The 17,930-nt window shown below is 40.0% G+C and overlaps 1 protein-coding gene across 1 annotated transcript; it reads left to right on the top strand.

Moving 5' to 3' along the window:
• Positions 1-477: 477 nt before the first annotated feature.
• On the top strand, positions 478-6,761 carry CDCA7 (cell division cycle associated 7; the record flags this gene model as incomplete). Its single annotated transcript, XM_009877921.1, has 9 exons — positions 478-653; positions 1,050-1,160; positions 2,611-2,862; positions 3,266-3,343; positions 4,091-4,279; positions 4,705-4,845; positions 5,278-5,427; positions 6,143-6,279; positions 6,593-6,761. Coding segments are annotated over 9 exons (1,265 nt in total), but the record flags the coding sequence as incomplete, so codon positions are not given.
• Positions 6,762-17,930: the final 11,169 nt, after the last annotated feature.

The raw sequence follows: 17,930 nt of genomic DNA, 5'->3' as shown, positions 1-17,930 counted from the left end.
CAGTGAGCGCTCCCTGGGAAAGGAAAGCCCAAAAGAGAAAAAAAAAAAAAAAAGAAGCGTTTCAGTCTGGTTACAGACGGCAAGCTGTGGTCTGAAAGCTCCACTTTTCTGTGGCTGCGATCCTCAGTCCCTTCCTTAGCAACTGCACTGTCTATAGAGTTTGCCTCAAACTAGAAATAATAAATTAAAGCAGATTTCTAGGTGCTGTTTATTGCTTGTGCTTTTTCCCAGCGTTTTTCTATAATGAGCAGGGAAAGAATGTTTTTTGTATACATTTCCACTTGTCTGTGCAAAAGAAACATTTCTAAAACCTGAACAAAACTCATCTCTATGTATCAGAGCCAAAACACTTCTAATTTTTAGTTTTGGGAATTGTTTCAAAGCTGACGATAATTCCGACTTGTACTCAAGACTGTTAAACATTCTAGAATGTTCAGACCTCATAAACTTCAATTTAAGGATGACCTTTACAACTAGCGTGCCACCGTAGGGCTCTTACTAACGGTGTTGCCATTGTCCCCGTGCAGCGCCGAGGTTGTGCAGGAAGGAGAAACTTCACAGCATTCCGAAATACAAAACTGATTCCCCTGGAAACGTCCTCATCCTCTGATGACAGTTGTGACAGTTTCGGTTCCGATAATTTTGCAAATACAGTAAGTACAGCACAAGAATAAATAAAACTGAATGTGGGGTGCTAGTAAGTTTGCAAAAATGTGAAGCTGGTAAAGCTAGTAAATGTTTTGTGCATGGTTAAAACTGCTGGCTCTGCTTATATTTTTGTATAGTAGTTATAAATCTATGCTATATGCTGTGTTTTCATTTCACTCTTCACTTGTGCTTCTAGGTGGTAATTGTTGGAAGCAGATTAGCTATTTATTCTAGCCTTTGAAATGTCACCTAACCTAACTTGCCTGATAATTTGCAACTGTAGTTCTGAAACCTCTTGTTAAATGCCTTAACTATTTTTTTTTCTTTATTTAAAAAGCTTTTTGCTCATACTGCATAATTTTCTATACAGCTTCAGTTAAAGGATATTTTATTCTTCATAGAAATGCAAGTTTAGATCGGATATTAGAGAAGAACTGGCAAAAATTTTTCACGAATCCTCTGATGATGAATCCTTCTGTGGCTTTTCAGAGAATGAGATTCAAGATGCATTGGTAAGATGGTTGATCTTAGTTTGCAGTTTTAAATGTAAATTCTTACCGTATTATTAATAGAAAAATAATGGCAGCTTCAGCTTTAAAGTCAAATATTGTCGAGAGGAAGCATCATTTTATTGAATTGAATGCTATGCCATAGGTTCATTTTCTTTTTGTCTCCATAAAGAGCCCTCAAGCTCCTGAGCTTTGCAAGTTCAGAATAAAATCTGCATATGTTACAACTGGCCTGGCTGGATGTTACTCTGCTCTAATGTTTCTGGTGTCCTCAGTCTGAAATATTAAGCTAGCCCATGGACTCCAGCAAACTGGAGAAAAATTTCCATCTGTGACACGCAGTCAGACCTGCACTCTGATGGTGTAAGAGGTGATGCTCTACTTTAGTAGCAGAGAAAGTGTGATAGGTGGTGAAATCCGCCTTTCTGCTTTTCATTGACATCAGTGCAAGAGATATTTTATTGCTTGAAAAGGCGAGCAGTTGCTATTTAGTGGAGAAGACAGAGGTACAACGCTGAGCATAAAATAAGTTAGTTGTAAATTCAAAGCATACTGAGGAATGACTAGAAAAAAACCCCAAAATCTGATTGGAGAGTGACATATCTGAGTTAAATAACAGACAGTAAAGAGAATAAGTAGGAGACAAAGCTGGGATAGATATGTAAGAAAAAGAACTCAATATCTACACATAATGGGCAACCAGAACCATGTATCTGGTGTAATAAAAACCCCGTGCAAATACAGATTCCCATTTAAGACTGATGGTCTGTGCATGTGAAGCAGGAAGCCTGTTGTTGACGGTGACCAAAATAAGACTATTTTACCAAGTCTAAAAGTCAAAAACTGTTGCAAAAGGGGCTTTTAACTAAATAAATTTCTGCCCTTACTTGAACCGTTGTTTGTTCCAAGAGTTATAAGCAAGGCATCAGAATTCAAAGATAAGAAGATGCTGGTGTTTGACTCATTTAATTGTCGGGCTCTAGAAAGGAAGTTTAACTCGGTGTAGTTGCTACTGTGAAATTACTATTCTTGACAGCTTACAAACTTGGATTTGACCCTGTGCTGAGAACCCTGTGGTGGTTTTTCTTTTACAGCCAAATACATTATGTTGCAAAATCGAGCCCTTTAAAGGCAGTTCTTTTTCTCACACTCGCACATAAACTACCTTTGCTATATTAGAGCTACAAGTGACAGCTGCAGCTGAAACTGAGCTCTGTTTTCTGATGTGTTAGAGCAGTGCAGTGTGGCTGTCCTTGAGGGCTTTTTGCCCTCGTGCCCTTCCTCTTCTGCCCCACGCTACTTAAGAGGTACTAGAGCACTAGGACTGGAGGTTTAAACGTCCAGATTTCAGTCAGATAGCCTCTTTAACCACCCCCAAACAAAATGTTATCAAACTGTATTTTATTTCAGAGCAACTAACTTGGATTTATATGCTTCCATTCTGTACTAACAGAAACTAGAATCGGATTCAGAGGAGAACAGTACAAATGCTGAAAGTGAGGTGGCTCAGAGAAGGCAGAAGTGCCCCATTCCTCTAAAAGTAGCCATGAAGTTTCCACCTCGAAGGTCGGAGAGGTTAAAGAGTGAGATGGAACCTCTTCCTGAAAAGATGATGCCTGCTCCAGATTCAGACTCTGACTCTGAGGAGAAGGGTGCCGTGTTTTTAGAAAAAAGAGCTTTAAACATAAAGGAAAACAAAGCAATGGCAAGTATTCAATGTCTCCCTGAGGGCCCCCCTCCTACATCCCCCACTGTTGACTTTTAGGGGACCTCTGTGGTTGTTCAAATTAACTCTAGTAGGAATTATGTAAATACAATAATAAAAATTTACATTCCTAATACTAAAATCTGATACTTTATGTCAACTGACATGCGAAAATCCGTAGGGTGAAAGCCTAAAGAGTAGGGCTTTAATATAATAAGTTTGAGCACTTTCAAAATACTTGCAGTAACTAGAACATAAATAAGACATAAAAATAAAAAGTTGAAGAATGACCGCATTTCCTACAAGTAATTGTACTTCTAGCCAATTGCCCTGATCTAATAGTCTGTAAAGCACATTAACACCCTTTTAAGGCTGTACTTCTTTTTTTTCTTTCCCTTGTTAGCTTGCAAAACTAATGGCTGAGTTGCAGAATGTTTCCGGTATCTTTGGTGGGAGAAAATCTTTACCAGCTGTCAGTCACGTATGTATAAACTTATTCTATTTGCCTTCAGATTTCTGAAAGTCAAATTCTGACGTTACAAAACAGGACTCTGAATTGGAAGACTTAATATACCACGTAAATCAAAGTCCAGTTCTGAATTTTACTGCTTCCTAAAACAGACATCCTCATTGTTCAGTTCCCTTTTGATTTGCCATGATATAAAGCAGAACAGATTAATTCATGAAAGTTAGGCGTCTCCACAGGCCAATAAAACTAAACAAGGTGCTATGTAAATATGTATTTATACAAAGGCTGGAGATAAGGGGAGCAGCTCAGACTTTGAAGCTCAAGCCTGAGTATTCTGAATTCATAGCCTTGGAAAAAAATGGCATTTGGCCTAACTAGGCCCTTAAGGGAGGCTGGGTTGTGAATTGGCAGTGTAATGAGTTTCAGTGCTCATTTACTTGTAAACTGTGGGAAGATGAGAACAGCACTAAAACTCCTTGAAGACACAGGTTCTACTGCTGCGTGTGGGAATTATGGTTGCTTATACCTCCATGGACACAAACTTGCTTTAGACTTTTTCAGTGCAGGTAGCAGAACACCAAAGGTGAATTTGCCCAGAATGTTTTTACCTTGTGCTTTCTGATTTGGCACGAGACGGGAGGAGGCTTCATCTTTGGGAAAGACAAAAGGAAAGCATGACTTCTAGGGGGAAAGTTCATTTGCAGGGACAGGAGCTGTTGGGTTTCACCTGTTTAAGTAGGGGCTTTTAAACTTTGCCAGGGACCAAAGCGACTTCCAAGGCGGTCATTGCCCAGAAGTGCTTTGAGGAGGAACCCAGACCGAAGTTCTCGGCCTCACACAAGATCCAGGTCTCTGATTGAAGGTCCACCTACTCCTTTGCCAGAAGAGGAAGACGATGACCGATACATCTTAGTAAGAAGAAGGAAGATATCTGATGAATACCTGGAGGTATGTTAAGGTTCTAGATCTCCTGCTGCAGGTTCATGGTGAGGGTGGTTTTGTATCCATTCAAGAAAATACCAATTCATACAGAATTGATCAAGACTATGAGTATGTCATGGCATGGGAAGAAGTACAGAAAAGAGCATGTTGTATGTATTCTCTGCTTCACCGTGCCTTATCCTTGAAAAATCACTTCCTCTTGCACCTCAACAGGGTTTAGTCAAGATCCAGTAGCATTTCTGCACCCTGAAGGTAACAGATGAAGTGAAGGTGTTAAAGCTGCATCCATATCATATGCATTTGCAAAGATCTGTTATCTCTTGTTTAAATATATGATGGGTATTTGAGACTGGCATTGCTTTGAAGATCCCCACCTTATTTATATAGTTTATGCTGAAACTAATACTAAAAGCATTGTCTTCATTATTTAGCATGAAGCCCAAACTCCCAGGAGGGGTCACCGTGGTGCCATGGCTTTTCCACACGTTGTGCGCCCAGTTGAGGAGATAACGGAGGAAGAGCTGAATAACATTTGTGCATCTGCAAGAGATAAAGTATATAACAGGGCTTTGGTAAGTATTTTCTGACTTAGTGAAATGCACACTTTGTGAGGTTTTATTCTCTGCTTGTGGTTTAGCATCCAATAGAGCAAATTTCCTCTTACTGAGAGGAAGAGTGTTATTTTTGGGAGAAATGTGACTCAGATCTTGAAATGTCATCTCTTATCTTTCCCTGAATTTGTAGAATGGCCTTTACTAAGTCAGTTAGCTTGCTTTCACCCTGGAACAACTGCAACTGTAGTTCTGAGGTGACAGCAGTCAAGGAAAGTGATTACCAGGCACTGAAGATGCTTGTTAAAACAGTCTTGGTTCAAACTTGTGGGGTGGTTTTCTGTTTCAGGATGAGCACTGCCATAGAATTGGAGCATTTTTAAATGCTCTATTCCTCTAACTAAAGAGCCATCTTTAATTTCTTGTTTGCTGAAAACTTTCTCTGTGTTCTAGGGATCCACTTGTCATCAATGTCGCCAAAAAACCATAGACACCAAGACAAATTGTCGTAGCCCTGATTGCATAGGAGTACGGGGCCAATTCTGTGGGCCATGCCTCCGCAATAGGTATGGGGAAGATGTCAGAACAGCGTTGCTGGATCCGGTAAGACAGTTTTGAATATTGGCTTTATTGTGCTTAACTTTAGTAGAGAGATGCATTGGTTACTCACAGTGAAAGAGTTTAAGCTGGTGAGCTGCTTAAAATCATAGAATCATAGGATGGCCTAAGCTGGAAGGGACCTTAGAGGTCATTTAATCCAGCCTCCCTGTCACGGGCAGGGACACCTCCCTACTAGATCAGGCAACGCACGGGGACTGAATGGGGATTGAACCTGTGACCTTGATGTTGTGCAGCCCTGATGTGATTCAGACTGAATCACAATGCCTTGTGCTGTTTAGAACTCATCGTAGTTGCTACTTCTGTAGCCTTATTTGCAGGAGTAAACTGTGAGAGCGCAGCAACAGCCAAAATACTTTTGTATTTAAGCATCAGAACAGCGTTCTTTTTTTTTGCCTGGCATTAAGCACTAATGCCTTATGGAAAGGAACTGTATTGTGGGCAAAGTGCTGCTGTTATAGACTGTGGAAGTAGTGCAGGCATTGAGAGCAGATTGCTTCCTTTGTTTATCTGCAAGGTGGGCAAAGGAGAGTTTAGTCCTCTAGAGACTGAAGAATTTGTACTCTTGCACTAGTTTAGAAAACTTGCAGTGCTGATGCTCACTGCAGAACTCGTTGCGGAGTGGTGCCCTCTCTTAAGTTGCGAGTGTGAATCGTGTGGCCTTCCTGTTGTTCAAAAGACTTGTCTGTCTTTTGTCCAGACGTGGATGTGCCCGCCATGTCGTGGAATCTGCAACTGTAGCTTCTGCAGACAGCGAGACGGCCGATGTGCTACAGGTGTCCTGGTCTATCTGGCCAAGTACCATGGCTATGACAACGTCCATGCCTACTTGAAAAGGTAAGCAGGCTGTTGTGTCAGTAGCATGGCTCGAAGTAGGATTAGCAGCTCAAAACGGTGAGAGCTCTCCACATGCCAGCTGGCCAGGTAAATCTCAAGATCAGTCCATGTTGCCTTTAGAATCTGAGACTTTTGCTGTATGACTTCTTCTGACATGTTGGTTTTTACTCAAAACAAGCGGTGTATCCGCTCTTATCTTTTTGGCTCTTAACTTCAGCTGTGTTTGTTGTCAGGGCTTCCACTAATCTGTCTATAAAGAGTTTCCAAACAGTGTTTTGCTCCAAGTGAACTCATGTTTCTACTTCTCTTTCAGCCTGAAACAAGAACTTGGAATGGAAGACTGAAGCTTTGACTGCCTTCAAACTACGTACTCTTTCACCATTGCCATGTTATTGCATGTAGTGAATTGTTTAGTCAAATGAGATTGCAAAGCTGATGCCTACCTTCCCTTCTCTTTTGGCTAAAAAAAGGATAAAGAGCTTTCATCTGCTTGCAGTGCAAATCACACTTGCAAAAACTGTTTAATTAAAATCTTTGCCCATAGACCATTGTTTGTGTTTCACACAACTTTGCAAATCTGATAGCATCAGTTCTTGTTATCATGCCAATAGCTTTTTTTTTTTTTTTTTGGATTTTGTCCTGAAAGGAGAATGGGACTTTAAGCCATTAAAGTTTTATTTCTGCAGTGATCTGTGCTGGTTTATTTATGCTTTGAAGTTGATCACAAAAAGATAGAGGTTCTGAAAATTCATGGCACTGTTACCCACAGAACCAAGCGAGGAAGGTACGTACTTTACTCCAGGCCACCCTCTGCTGCAATACAGACTCTTAGGGAACATAAGTGATAAATAAGAATGCATTGCTGTTATAGAGAATTCTTTGCTTTTAAGTTGAAAAAGGAAGACCTAAAAGTTGCAGGTGAGCAGTCTCCAAGCACTAATATTTGGTTTTATAGAGTACTCAAAGTGCATATTGGCCATTTTAAAGGAGATTCTCCGAGTGACTTAAAAATGCTGCAGAAGTTGTAGGGGGTGGCACTTTGTATGTTTGTTCAGATGGGCTGCTGCTGAAAACTTCCATGGCATCAGCACTAGCATTGCCTAGTGGTGACAGTGATGTGAACATGCTGGTGTACGTTGTGGAGGGACCACTCTTAAATCAGAATGTACTCCTTGTTAAATTAATTTTTTTAAAGGTTCTCCCTGCTCTTGCTGCAACTGCAGAACTGCTTTTTGCAGAATCGCTGCTGGTCCTGGGGAAGAGAGATCCCTCCAGGCCAGGGCTTGGTTAAGTAGAGGGGTGGTGGTGGATGTGGCTGTTGGCCAGCTGCAAGTGGATGAAAGTTGGAGTCTTGTTAAATTTGATGATCAGGAAAAGAGCCAATGACAAACAGTCACTAGATCCAGAAGCCTGAGGGGTTTTTACCTCTGAAAAAAGAATTTAAAAAGCAAAGACTTTCTAAGCTACAGGCTAGCTTAAAGTGAGTTATTCTTCCAGTTGTATAGAGCAGTGTAACTGTAAATAGCGTTCTTGAGAGACAGTCTGGTTGTGGTAACGGGCAAGGAAGAATGCCTCATCAAAAAGGCTTTTAAAAATAAATAAAAAGGGAGATGTAATGGATTGCATAGAGATGTGAACGCTTACAAATGTGGTTAATGCTGTCGTCTCCTTAACAGTGCAGCCATATTTCTGTGTCTGTGTGATGGTAGAAGGACACGATGTTAACATACCATGAGTACCCGTGTGGATGGTGTCCTGTGCACTCGGTGCTGTAGAAGAGAAAGGCCATGAAAATTTAATCCCAAGAACCCCAAAGTGTAATAAACGTGCTTAGTTTGGTTCTGGAAACTACTGTATAAGTTTTAGAATGCAATGTTATAGGTAATGTACAGTTCAATAGTAGAAGAATCAGCTTGCTTTTATTGAACACTAGAACAAAACATGGTTTTAGACTTGTCTGCTTTGCACACTGTTTGCACTGTGTGTACATAATGATCCACAGTTTATACCTTTCTGGGAATTACATCAGTGTGTGTGGGAGGCAAAGAGAGAGGAATTTAGAAACAAAAGATACTTATGTCTCAGACTTGCAGTTCTGCTTCATAAGTCATCTGTCCTATTGAAAGTCTCCTGTCCTCTCTTTGTCTGTTTTTACAGCGTGAATAGCTGTGCAATCTGAGGTGGTGAGTGCTCTGCCCTCTTAGGTACATTTTGTGAAGAAGGAACTCTAGAAATACATGTTCTGCCAGATAAGAGTGGAATTTTTTTCCTCCCTGTAATTGCTGGGCTTGCCTTCTGATTGCTAGAGTGTGAAAGAACTGTTCTAAAAGCAAATCCTTGAGTCATTTTTAGTTTTATTCAGATCTGCAATATTCTGTACAAAGTTTTATATTTTGAAAATAAAAATTGTCTGGGTTAGAATTTTTGTCTCTTTACTATTTTTTAAAAAGCCTGTACTTACATTTTGCCACCTTTCAGGTAGACTGTTGCTGTGAAGTAAAGGAGTTGGTTGTTTGCATTGTACCTGGAGGAGCTGTGGGTCTAGGATGTCTTTCCCTCCCCAGCCCTGTGTCCCTGAACCAGGCTTGCTCTGATACACACTGCTTGGATTGAATTCTTTGGTACCTGAGGAGTTATGTGAGACTCTGGCAGAAGATTATGAAAGCCAGCCTGTAGTGGGAGGAAATGGGAAAGAAGTGATTAAATGGAGTGACTGAGCCATCCCCAGATACTTGCTGCTGGTAAAATCCTCATGTAGTTACTCTCACCTAAAAGCTTTATTTTAGGTGCATTGCCTTTCATCACACTGCTGGTGATGTGAGAATAGATCTGTATGTAATTATGTTAGTTTATGGTTTACGTGATGATTTTGAGGTGTCTCAATACACCTTTTTCCCCAAGTCTCTGTACCACAGCTACTTAAGTACTTTTAATACTAACTTGACAGATAAGTTAAAAGAGCTCATGGTTTATGTTTTCAGCAAATGGGCAGCAATTTAAGAACCTATATGAAGAAAAGATCTTAACTGTCACCTTTAAAAATAAAGATGCACAGAAATACAAGTTTTACTGTTAAAGAAGAACAGAAGAACAAAGATCATGTGTGAGGTAAAGTGACTTGTTAATTTAGTCTTAAAAAAGGCTGTATATGTTGATATTCCCTCACTACTCTCAGCTTTAGTATCAGGTGATTTTGTGCCTAGGTCTGATATAACTTCTACATTTTTTTTTTTTTTTTTAGCCTGGTATAATCACTTAACTGCTAGAAAAAAGAATATTGAAAAGACTAATAGGCAAATCACACTCTTAAATTCCTTAGACCTTTGTTTCCTGTGGTGGGAAATGGATGGGAAGAGCATTTGTGGCTATTTAATAGTCTGAGGGAAGGGACTATGCTGAAATGGTAGGAGATTGCTTAATTTTTTTTTTTTTTAAGGTTAAATATGTAAATAAAAACCCAAGCTTGCTTAATAGTAAACTTTTGATCACAGTGATACAGTATCATCTACTGATGGAACTTGCCAAACCTTACTCAGGCTTACTGTCAGATGATTTGTAGACCAGGATATATTAATATGATTCTTCCCTGTCTCACTTGCTTTTTACTGAAACTTAAGATCTCTGTACATCTTAAGACAAGGATTTTTGACTTGTATGCCTATTAAGGAAAATGGCTTTTTCATTATCTGTAGGTTACAAAAGTAGCATTGAGGTGTTGTTTCACAGGCTGGTGAAGTAGCACACACTCTACATTCCAGAGCAACACACTCAGATGCTTAACTGGTTACATTAGTGTAGGGAGCTGCAATCGAAATTTTAAAAATAGGCTTAGCTTTGGAAACTCCTCTGTCTTCCAAGCTTTATGAGCTAATACACATTTGTTGTCTGCCAGGAACCTGAAAACATATTTGAAGAGAAACCAAGGAGATGATAACGTATCAAAGCATCATCGTCATTTGCTTGTGTAGGATGAGAGCATCAGAAAGGGCAAAATGATTACATCAAGTCAAAGAACGGTTTTCAGTGTTCCAGGGTTGAGGGAACACAGCTGGCTTTGAAACCTTACCTGTAATACACAATGTGCATCTGAAACATTTGGCAAGGGAGTCACCCACTGACCTCTGCTGGCATAAACCAGTTTGTTCTCTTATGACTTCTTGGTAGCGCGGCTCTTGCATGGCTAATGGCATAAGCTAGTGTGGAGATTTTGATAACGCTGAACGCTGTTCTTTTGTGTTCTTGGCCTCACAGCTAAAACAAAGAGACAGCTTTCCTTATCCAGTATGGGCTGGCCAACCTGTGAGGTCCTAAATGCCAGCACCCGGGTAATGCTGGCCTGTGTCATAGATACACATGAGTGTGTGGACTCCAAATGTTACGAGAGGACAGCATCACGCTTTCATGTATGAAAGGTCTCGCCCTTCTTTCAGATAATACGCCCGGGGCTCCTAGATGAGTGTTGAAAAATCCCACAAAACCTTTGGGGTGGGGGTGGCACACGGGAGGGGAATTGTATGTTTGAACCCAAAAATGTCACAGTTGGCGCTAGCAGTAGGAGTCCTGAAATGGAGATGAGAGAGAAGTTGGAAATCCTATAGTGACTGATGCTAGTAGGAAGTTGTGGATATTGAATTTGTGGGAAAACATGACTGAAGCGTAGAGTTACAGTTGTATTAAACAAGACCTGCTTGCTACTTGTTTGGTACAGGCTTTCTTTCAGCTAGAATTCATCAAGCTCTGATTGCACTGATGGCAGACAGTTCTGTTATGTGAAAAAAACCCACAAACCACCCAGAAGTGATGATGTGGTCAGGAGGGAGTGAGAAGGCATTGCGTATGTGTCTTTTATTAGTAGTACTTTAGTAGCATTTGTGCTGATCACTTGAGCTAGACAGATCAGATGAGCTGTAGATCTTGCTATGTTGAGCCTTACTCCTGCGATCTCTTCCCTGGAGTATGTCTGCAGGTAAAACTTGCAAAAATGTTCCTGAAAATGGAAACAAAACATTACTGAAATTACAGATTTATATCTGGGCTCAAGTTAGCTTTATATCCTTACCTGTCTATTAATATATTGCAGGCAGGGAGAATTAAATCGTGTGCTAGGTTGTGTCAAGAGGTGTAAGTAACGGAAGCCTACAGCAAGATCCTTATTTTCTTCTAATCAGGTAGACAATAACAAAGCAATCCTACCAGCACTTCTCCTTTTGGCCTTCCTTTATCTCCTTTTAGCTTGAAAAGTGGTATGTTTGTGAATTGCTACATAAACTGGGCATTCACAGTTGACTGGCACCAGGGCTGAGGGTGAGATGGCTCCCGCAAATACAAAAGATCTGTATTGTTCATGTTTTCAGAGAATTAGCAGTTATGCCTCCTTCTTGAATATCCAAGCAAACTCTTATTTGAAAATAAAACTACTAGAAAGACTGTACTGAAAATTTAAACATTTTAGACTTCAGAGATATTTAGATGTTTTCTATTTTATTATGCAGCTGAAGTAAAGCAAGAAGTTCAATCAGTGTCAACCATTTTGTTTAATACCTTGAAGATTTTCCATCTTTAGATGTCCTCTAAAGTTCCAGATCTAGAGGCTTAGCTGTGTTGCTACTCAAATGTGGATGAACATAGACACTCTCATCTTACGTGATTCTCTTCTTACATGGCTTATTAGTAGAATTTAGCAGTAGGAAGGATCCTATTTTTTAGTGCTTTTGTGCTATGAGTTTTTTGTTGTTGGGTGTAGGGGGCAGTTGGTTTCAGTTTTGGGTATTTCTTTTTGAGGCTGGTTGTAACGTGAATACAACTGATAACAGTGAATCATCAGGAAAAAAAAAAACCCTTTGGAAATAAGCCAGAGTCAAATTCTTTTCTCGTGCTCTGTTCAATCTGCTTCCTCTTTAAAAGAAAACTTTCACATTAGCAGAAAAATAAATGCTTAGCCAGAGTTCTTTTTGTGTCCCTTTCAGCAGGGAGAAGAGGATGAGTGTGCTGAGCTCAATGCCCATGCTGGCTTCCTCCTGCCATGGAAAGTTAACACTCTAAAAGCTTTTTCTTCCCCCTTTATTTCTGTTTCCATTTAGTTCTTATGAAAAAGTTGCAATGTTACAATTTTGGTATTGGAAACCAAGCACAGAGTTTTGTTGTGAGGAACTGAACTGCTTTGATATAATCCCAGTTTTCTCTGGGAGAAGTAACTTCTAGTTTTTAAATGGTTGCTGTAGCTAGAAAACAGTGTCTGCACTACAAAGCTCTGAAGGGTAGCTCCAGTAAATAAAACGGCACCAATACATATATCTCTGTGCCCATCACCGCATACAGATACTGTTCTGTCAAAGCCTTCTGACACAATCTTAAACAAGTCACTTTTTCTGCAGCTCTAAGACCAAACCCCCTTTCACCCACATAGCTAAACCAACTCTAGAAAGAAAGTAACAACTGAATGTTCTTAACATGATTACAATTAATTTTCATCAAGGCATACAGACTTACAGCAAGGAATAATGCTTTTCTTTCTTTCTTCTGTGTACCTTCTAAGCACAGACTGAAGATGTACACACTTTCTCCTTGCAAGCAGAGTTAGTCTACTTAGGTGTATGTGTTAAGTATATGCTGCATTATAGCTGAAACAAGGGAGTTGAGAGTACTGCAAGCCATTAGGTAGCATTGATGATCGGAGGGCTTGAGCACCTGCCCTGTGAGGACAGGCTTTCCACTACCTGAAGGGGGCTACAGGAAAGCTGGGGAGAGATTGTGTACAAGGGCATGTAGTGATAGCACGCAGGGTAACAGTTTTGAACTGAGAGAATTACTTTGAGATTAGATATAAGTAAGGAATTCTTTACTGCAAGGGTGGTGAGGCACTGGGACAGGTTGCCCAGAGAAGTTGTGGATGCCCGCCCTGTGGAAGTGTTCAAGACCAGGTTGGATGCGGCTTGGAGCAACTTGGTCTGGTGGAAAGTGTCCCTGTCCAGGGCAGGAGGCTTGGAACTACGTGATCTTTAAGGTACCTTCCAACGCGAACCATTTTATGATTCTATGATTTTTGTCTTCCTACATGTTCTTCCAGGTTCCAAAAGCTCATGTCTAACCTGATTTTTCCCACTCCCCCCAGTTCTGAGGAGAAGTTATGCATGATGTGGACAGTTTGGCCAATATCACACTTGGCTAACTTGCTAATTAAACCCCACTGCTGAAATATGGCTTCTGATGTTCCCTGTATAGATACCACATTATACTTTTAACAATACTGAGCTAACAATCTCAGGACTCCCCAGGTGTCTTTAAACTAAACAACCAAGGGAGAAAATGTAGTTTATTGAAAAAAAAAAGCTTTCAGGTATAGGTATTGCCCTCAGTGACCCTGTGTTTACCCACACACCTTTTTTTCTCTGCTCTAAATGAAAAACTTGCTTAAACAAAAAAAAACCAACTTGATGGCACAGGCCAACAGTGCATTTTGTTGATGAATCCAAATTTATTTAGAAGTTGTTTAAGTAGTACACGAGCAACAGAATTGGATCTGTCAAATGTGGTACCATATAGCCAGAGGTGCAGAAAACATTCTTAGGTGACAGAAATTTTAAGGGTCTTCTGATGCTGAGCCCCTCTGATGCATATCTGACAAGATTGCCAATGCATGCCTTTTTTCTACAGTTTGGAGGTTTGTATGCTAAAGTCTACAGTTGTTGAAAAAGGTGTAAATGACGCTGGAAGGTAAGTATAATTTGCAGCCTTGATTTGAACCTATAGGTTCATATTCGGCATATTATGTATTTCTTTTTCTTAAACCTATTAGAAGAGTGTTTCATCTGATCAATTGATCTAAAAGCCAGTGAAGCATAAGGCATCATCATTTGTTCATGTGTTAGTTCTCTGAGATAAAACACTTTACTGTATCCTACTAATACATCCTGAATTTTTTGGTATCACTGGCTTACAAATCAGAGACACCAGACCAAAGCAGGCTGCTTTCTTGCGGGCTAGGAGAGAGACTAACGGTGGAACACTCCTTCTTGACCTCCAGACAAACCCTTTATCTTTACTAATGTTCATTATTTTACTTTTTGCAACAGATACCCTAATTTCTGTTTTGCCATCTGCTCAATGGCAATTGACGCTTCAGCAGGCTGGCTATTTATTACTTACTAGCCATGGATAAGGAATACAGTAAATTCTTTACAAAATAAAAATCAATACTCACTGACATACTGCGTATTGAATAAAATAATTGTTTATGGCACTCAGCTTAAGCTGTTCTGGTAATCACGTTGAAAAATACAATATTTATTCATTAGATCAAATTTAATGAGGCCTCCTGGCAGTAATTATAAAAATTACTGTAGCAGTAAATTACTAATGAGTTGTGATGTGCTTCCTACCTGTGAGGAAGGACTGGGGGTTGAAAAACCTGATATCCAGACAACACTAGGGAGGGTGAGATCTTGAGGCTAGGAGTCAAGCTCACAGCAGCGCGGAAGTTGTTCACTGCACCTGAATGGCAAAAAAAAAAGAAAAAAAAATAGCAGAGAGACTCATAATCATGAGTTTTACTTTAAACAGACAGTAACTCTAGGTTCATTTCCAAACCAACACGTATAGGCAAGGGAACAATGTAATCAAGGGGAGGAAGAGACTTCTTTGCTGTATGTACATCACCTTGTCTACAAAAACAGCTGAGGTGACCTCATTTATAGGGTAGATCTTAGGCTAGGAACAACTTGCTTTCTAGGTGTTGTAAAGTATCATGCAAAAAGCAGCAAAGAGGATAGTGTTTTCTTAGTGCCCTTAAATCTTCAGAACAGTCACCTAAGACGTGGAGCTAAGACAAAGGTTGAAATCCCCCACCAGCTTGCTTTGATGTGGGAGTTTGACCCGGATTTCTTTCTTCTTCTGAGACCAGCTTTAAGGAATGCAAAGGCTTTTGGTAGCAAACGGTACACAGTATGAATAACGCTGAGGTATAAAGGTGTAAAAATGGTGCCACTTCTTTCAAAAGTCCAGATTTCTGATGAGCAGAGGGTGTAGCTGCAGTAGCAGAGGCTGACTAGAAAAAGGGATTTTGCTGCATGCTAAAATTAATGCACAAGTAAATTGACATATGATTATGTTTCTTTCCATAGCTTGTAAAGGTGCCACAGATTTCACAGGTGGCCTTTGGTATTGTAAAACAGTGAATACGCTAGAGATTAGCAAATATTTACTGTAAAAGATAGATCCTGGATTCAAACATCTACCCAAAATCAAACAGAAAAAAGGCTGTGAATTTTAATCTCACAGCACAGGAATGTGCTTAAATATACTGTTGAGGCTTGAAAAGGAGTGGGCAAGTCTAGCACAGTTTTTCTTCTCCTTATGCTGGTACGTTGCACTGAAAGGGACCACTGGGCATGGACACTTCCACACACTCATACACATTGTGAAGTTGAAGGGGAGAGAAATATGTCCACCCACCCTTGAGGCATCTTCCATTCCCCCTTGAAAGAAGCAAAAACGAGAGTCCCTTGCATACAATTGACTGCTCTGCAGACATACTGCTTTTTGTGGAGCTATGGGTTTCTGAAGCTGAAAGAGCCCCTAAGAGTCAGCCTTGCAGACCCTTTGTGGCTTTAGCCTCCAACCTAAATCAATGTACACACTGAAAAATATATACAGTTGGGTGTTACAAAACCTTGAGTGAGCTAGTGACTGGACAGCAACAGGTCAGCATACAGCAGGACTATTTCATGGTTTCCATAGTTTCAAGAAAGGGGGTACACCTTTGTTGCTGCCTCTAAAAAGCAGTGGTTTGCAGCGATTTAGCTAATTGATGCTACCTAGCTGCTTGCTCTTGAAATAAGTCGAGAAGAGCTTTTGCCATGATTCAATTACAAAAGGACAGTATCTTTCTGCCAGGAAAAAATTAACCTTATCTAACGTCATTGCCACAAAATTCACAGAGCCTGATCTGTCTGTGCTGTTATGTCACCACAACAGAACTAATACAGTCACGCTGCAGAGAAAAAACCATCAGGTAGTGGCTGTGAAAATCGTATCTCGGCTGTCTGAGTGCTGAGTTATTTTCCTAGCACTGCCATGCATTTCCTCAGTGACCTTAGGAAATTCAGTCTCTCCCCGTTTCCCTTTTTAAAGCACGGAAATCCTCTCCAGGCTTCCCCTTTGAGTCTGGTCCTGTCTGGAAGAGAAAATAAAGTGTGGTTTATTTTATTATTAGCTAAACTGAATTTGGCAATGGGCAGATGTTCACTTTGCATACAGCTGTGCTGGCTGAAGATGCATTTTTCTGTCTTTCTGGAGCTGTTGTGAGGCTAAATCAACACTGATAGAAAATTCTGTGGTCTTCAGATAGAAAACACTTTAGAAATAGGAGCTGTTGTGGGCTGGATATTCAGAACTGCTGTCAACCACAGCTGAAATCAGTGGAAGCTGTGGGCTGAAAAAGCTGGAACCTTGAATTGTAATAGTTTACATGAATGCAGAAGTAGTTCATGTCTGGCACAGGAATTTGAATTAATCTATATTAAAAGCTTTCAGGTAAATACAAAAGGTAGACCTGGTAGAACAATCTTTTTTTTTTTTTTCCCCCTCAGGATTTTTTAAAAAATTTTTTTTAAAAAACTGCAGCATGCAGGTTGAGAACTTACGCCGAGAAGGCTACAAGCTTTCACCACAGGCTGGCTGACTATTGTCTCGTGGTGCAAAATAGGTTTTCATCTAGGATTATGAATTCTTACAGAATCTTGCAGTGGCAAAACAGGAGTAATTTACCTGATGTTTCTTCTTCCACACCTATGGAATTAATTTAATGTATGTGGAGGGGGGGATGCTGTGAAACTAAACCTAAAAACTAAATAATAATGATGAAGCTTTTAAGAGACAATGTCTCACAATCTGACATAAGTAGTAAAATTGTTGCTGTGCACTATTACTATAATTAAATTGCATTATGCTATTGCATTAAACTAATCCATCAGTAATACTGTACTTAGCAGTAAGATTTTGTCACATAAACATTATAAGCCTTTAAAATTCTCCATTTTGTCTTCAAAATGCAGGGGAAATACAGAAATTGGAGCAGCAGAATATAACATGAAAAGCATATAGCAGTGGAAAAAGGCCAGCTGGTTCAACATATCAGTCCTTTTAAAGCAGGTAAGTTAAGAGTGTTAGAATACATTTAGCAAAAGGGTGGAACATGAGATGTATGCGTGAGGTGCCTGCTATTACTTTGAATAGGTACCAATCTAAAAATTCTCTTTTTAGTATTCTCCTAAACTTCAGAACACATAAGGTTAAATCAGAAGCGGCTGAGAGTAAACTGTTAAGAAAAACATGCAAATAAAAACTGAAACGAAGCTGCAATCTTTTCTCTGAACAGAGGCAGAAAAAAAAGGAGGCTACAGATCCCTTAGACTATGATCAGTGAAACAGGGCAGCTGATCAGAGGGATGCAGCCTTTAGAACAATGTTGGCTCTTGCAGACCCAGGAAGCAGAATAATATTTTTCAAACTGAAGACTTCATTCCCATCGTAAGAGATCAAACCATCATTCAGACCAGCAGATCCTGTCTTCTCTCAGCCTGGTAAGCTGTTGTACATTTATTCTGGTGCTCGATCTTTTCCAAATGGGTTGCTGGAGCTTTCATCCACATCCT

This window comes from Apaloderma vittatum, unplaced genomic scaffold, assembly GCF_000703405.1.
Source record: "Apaloderma vittatum isolate BGI_N311 unplaced genomic scaffold, ASM70340v1 scaffold641, whole genome shotgun sequence".
Taxonomy (NCBI): Eukaryota; Metazoa; Chordata; class Aves; order Trogoniformes; family Trogonidae; genus Apaloderma; species Apaloderma vittatum.
Note: the sequence above shows the minus strand (reverse complement) of the source record. Positions and strands in the feature narration are given on the sequence as shown.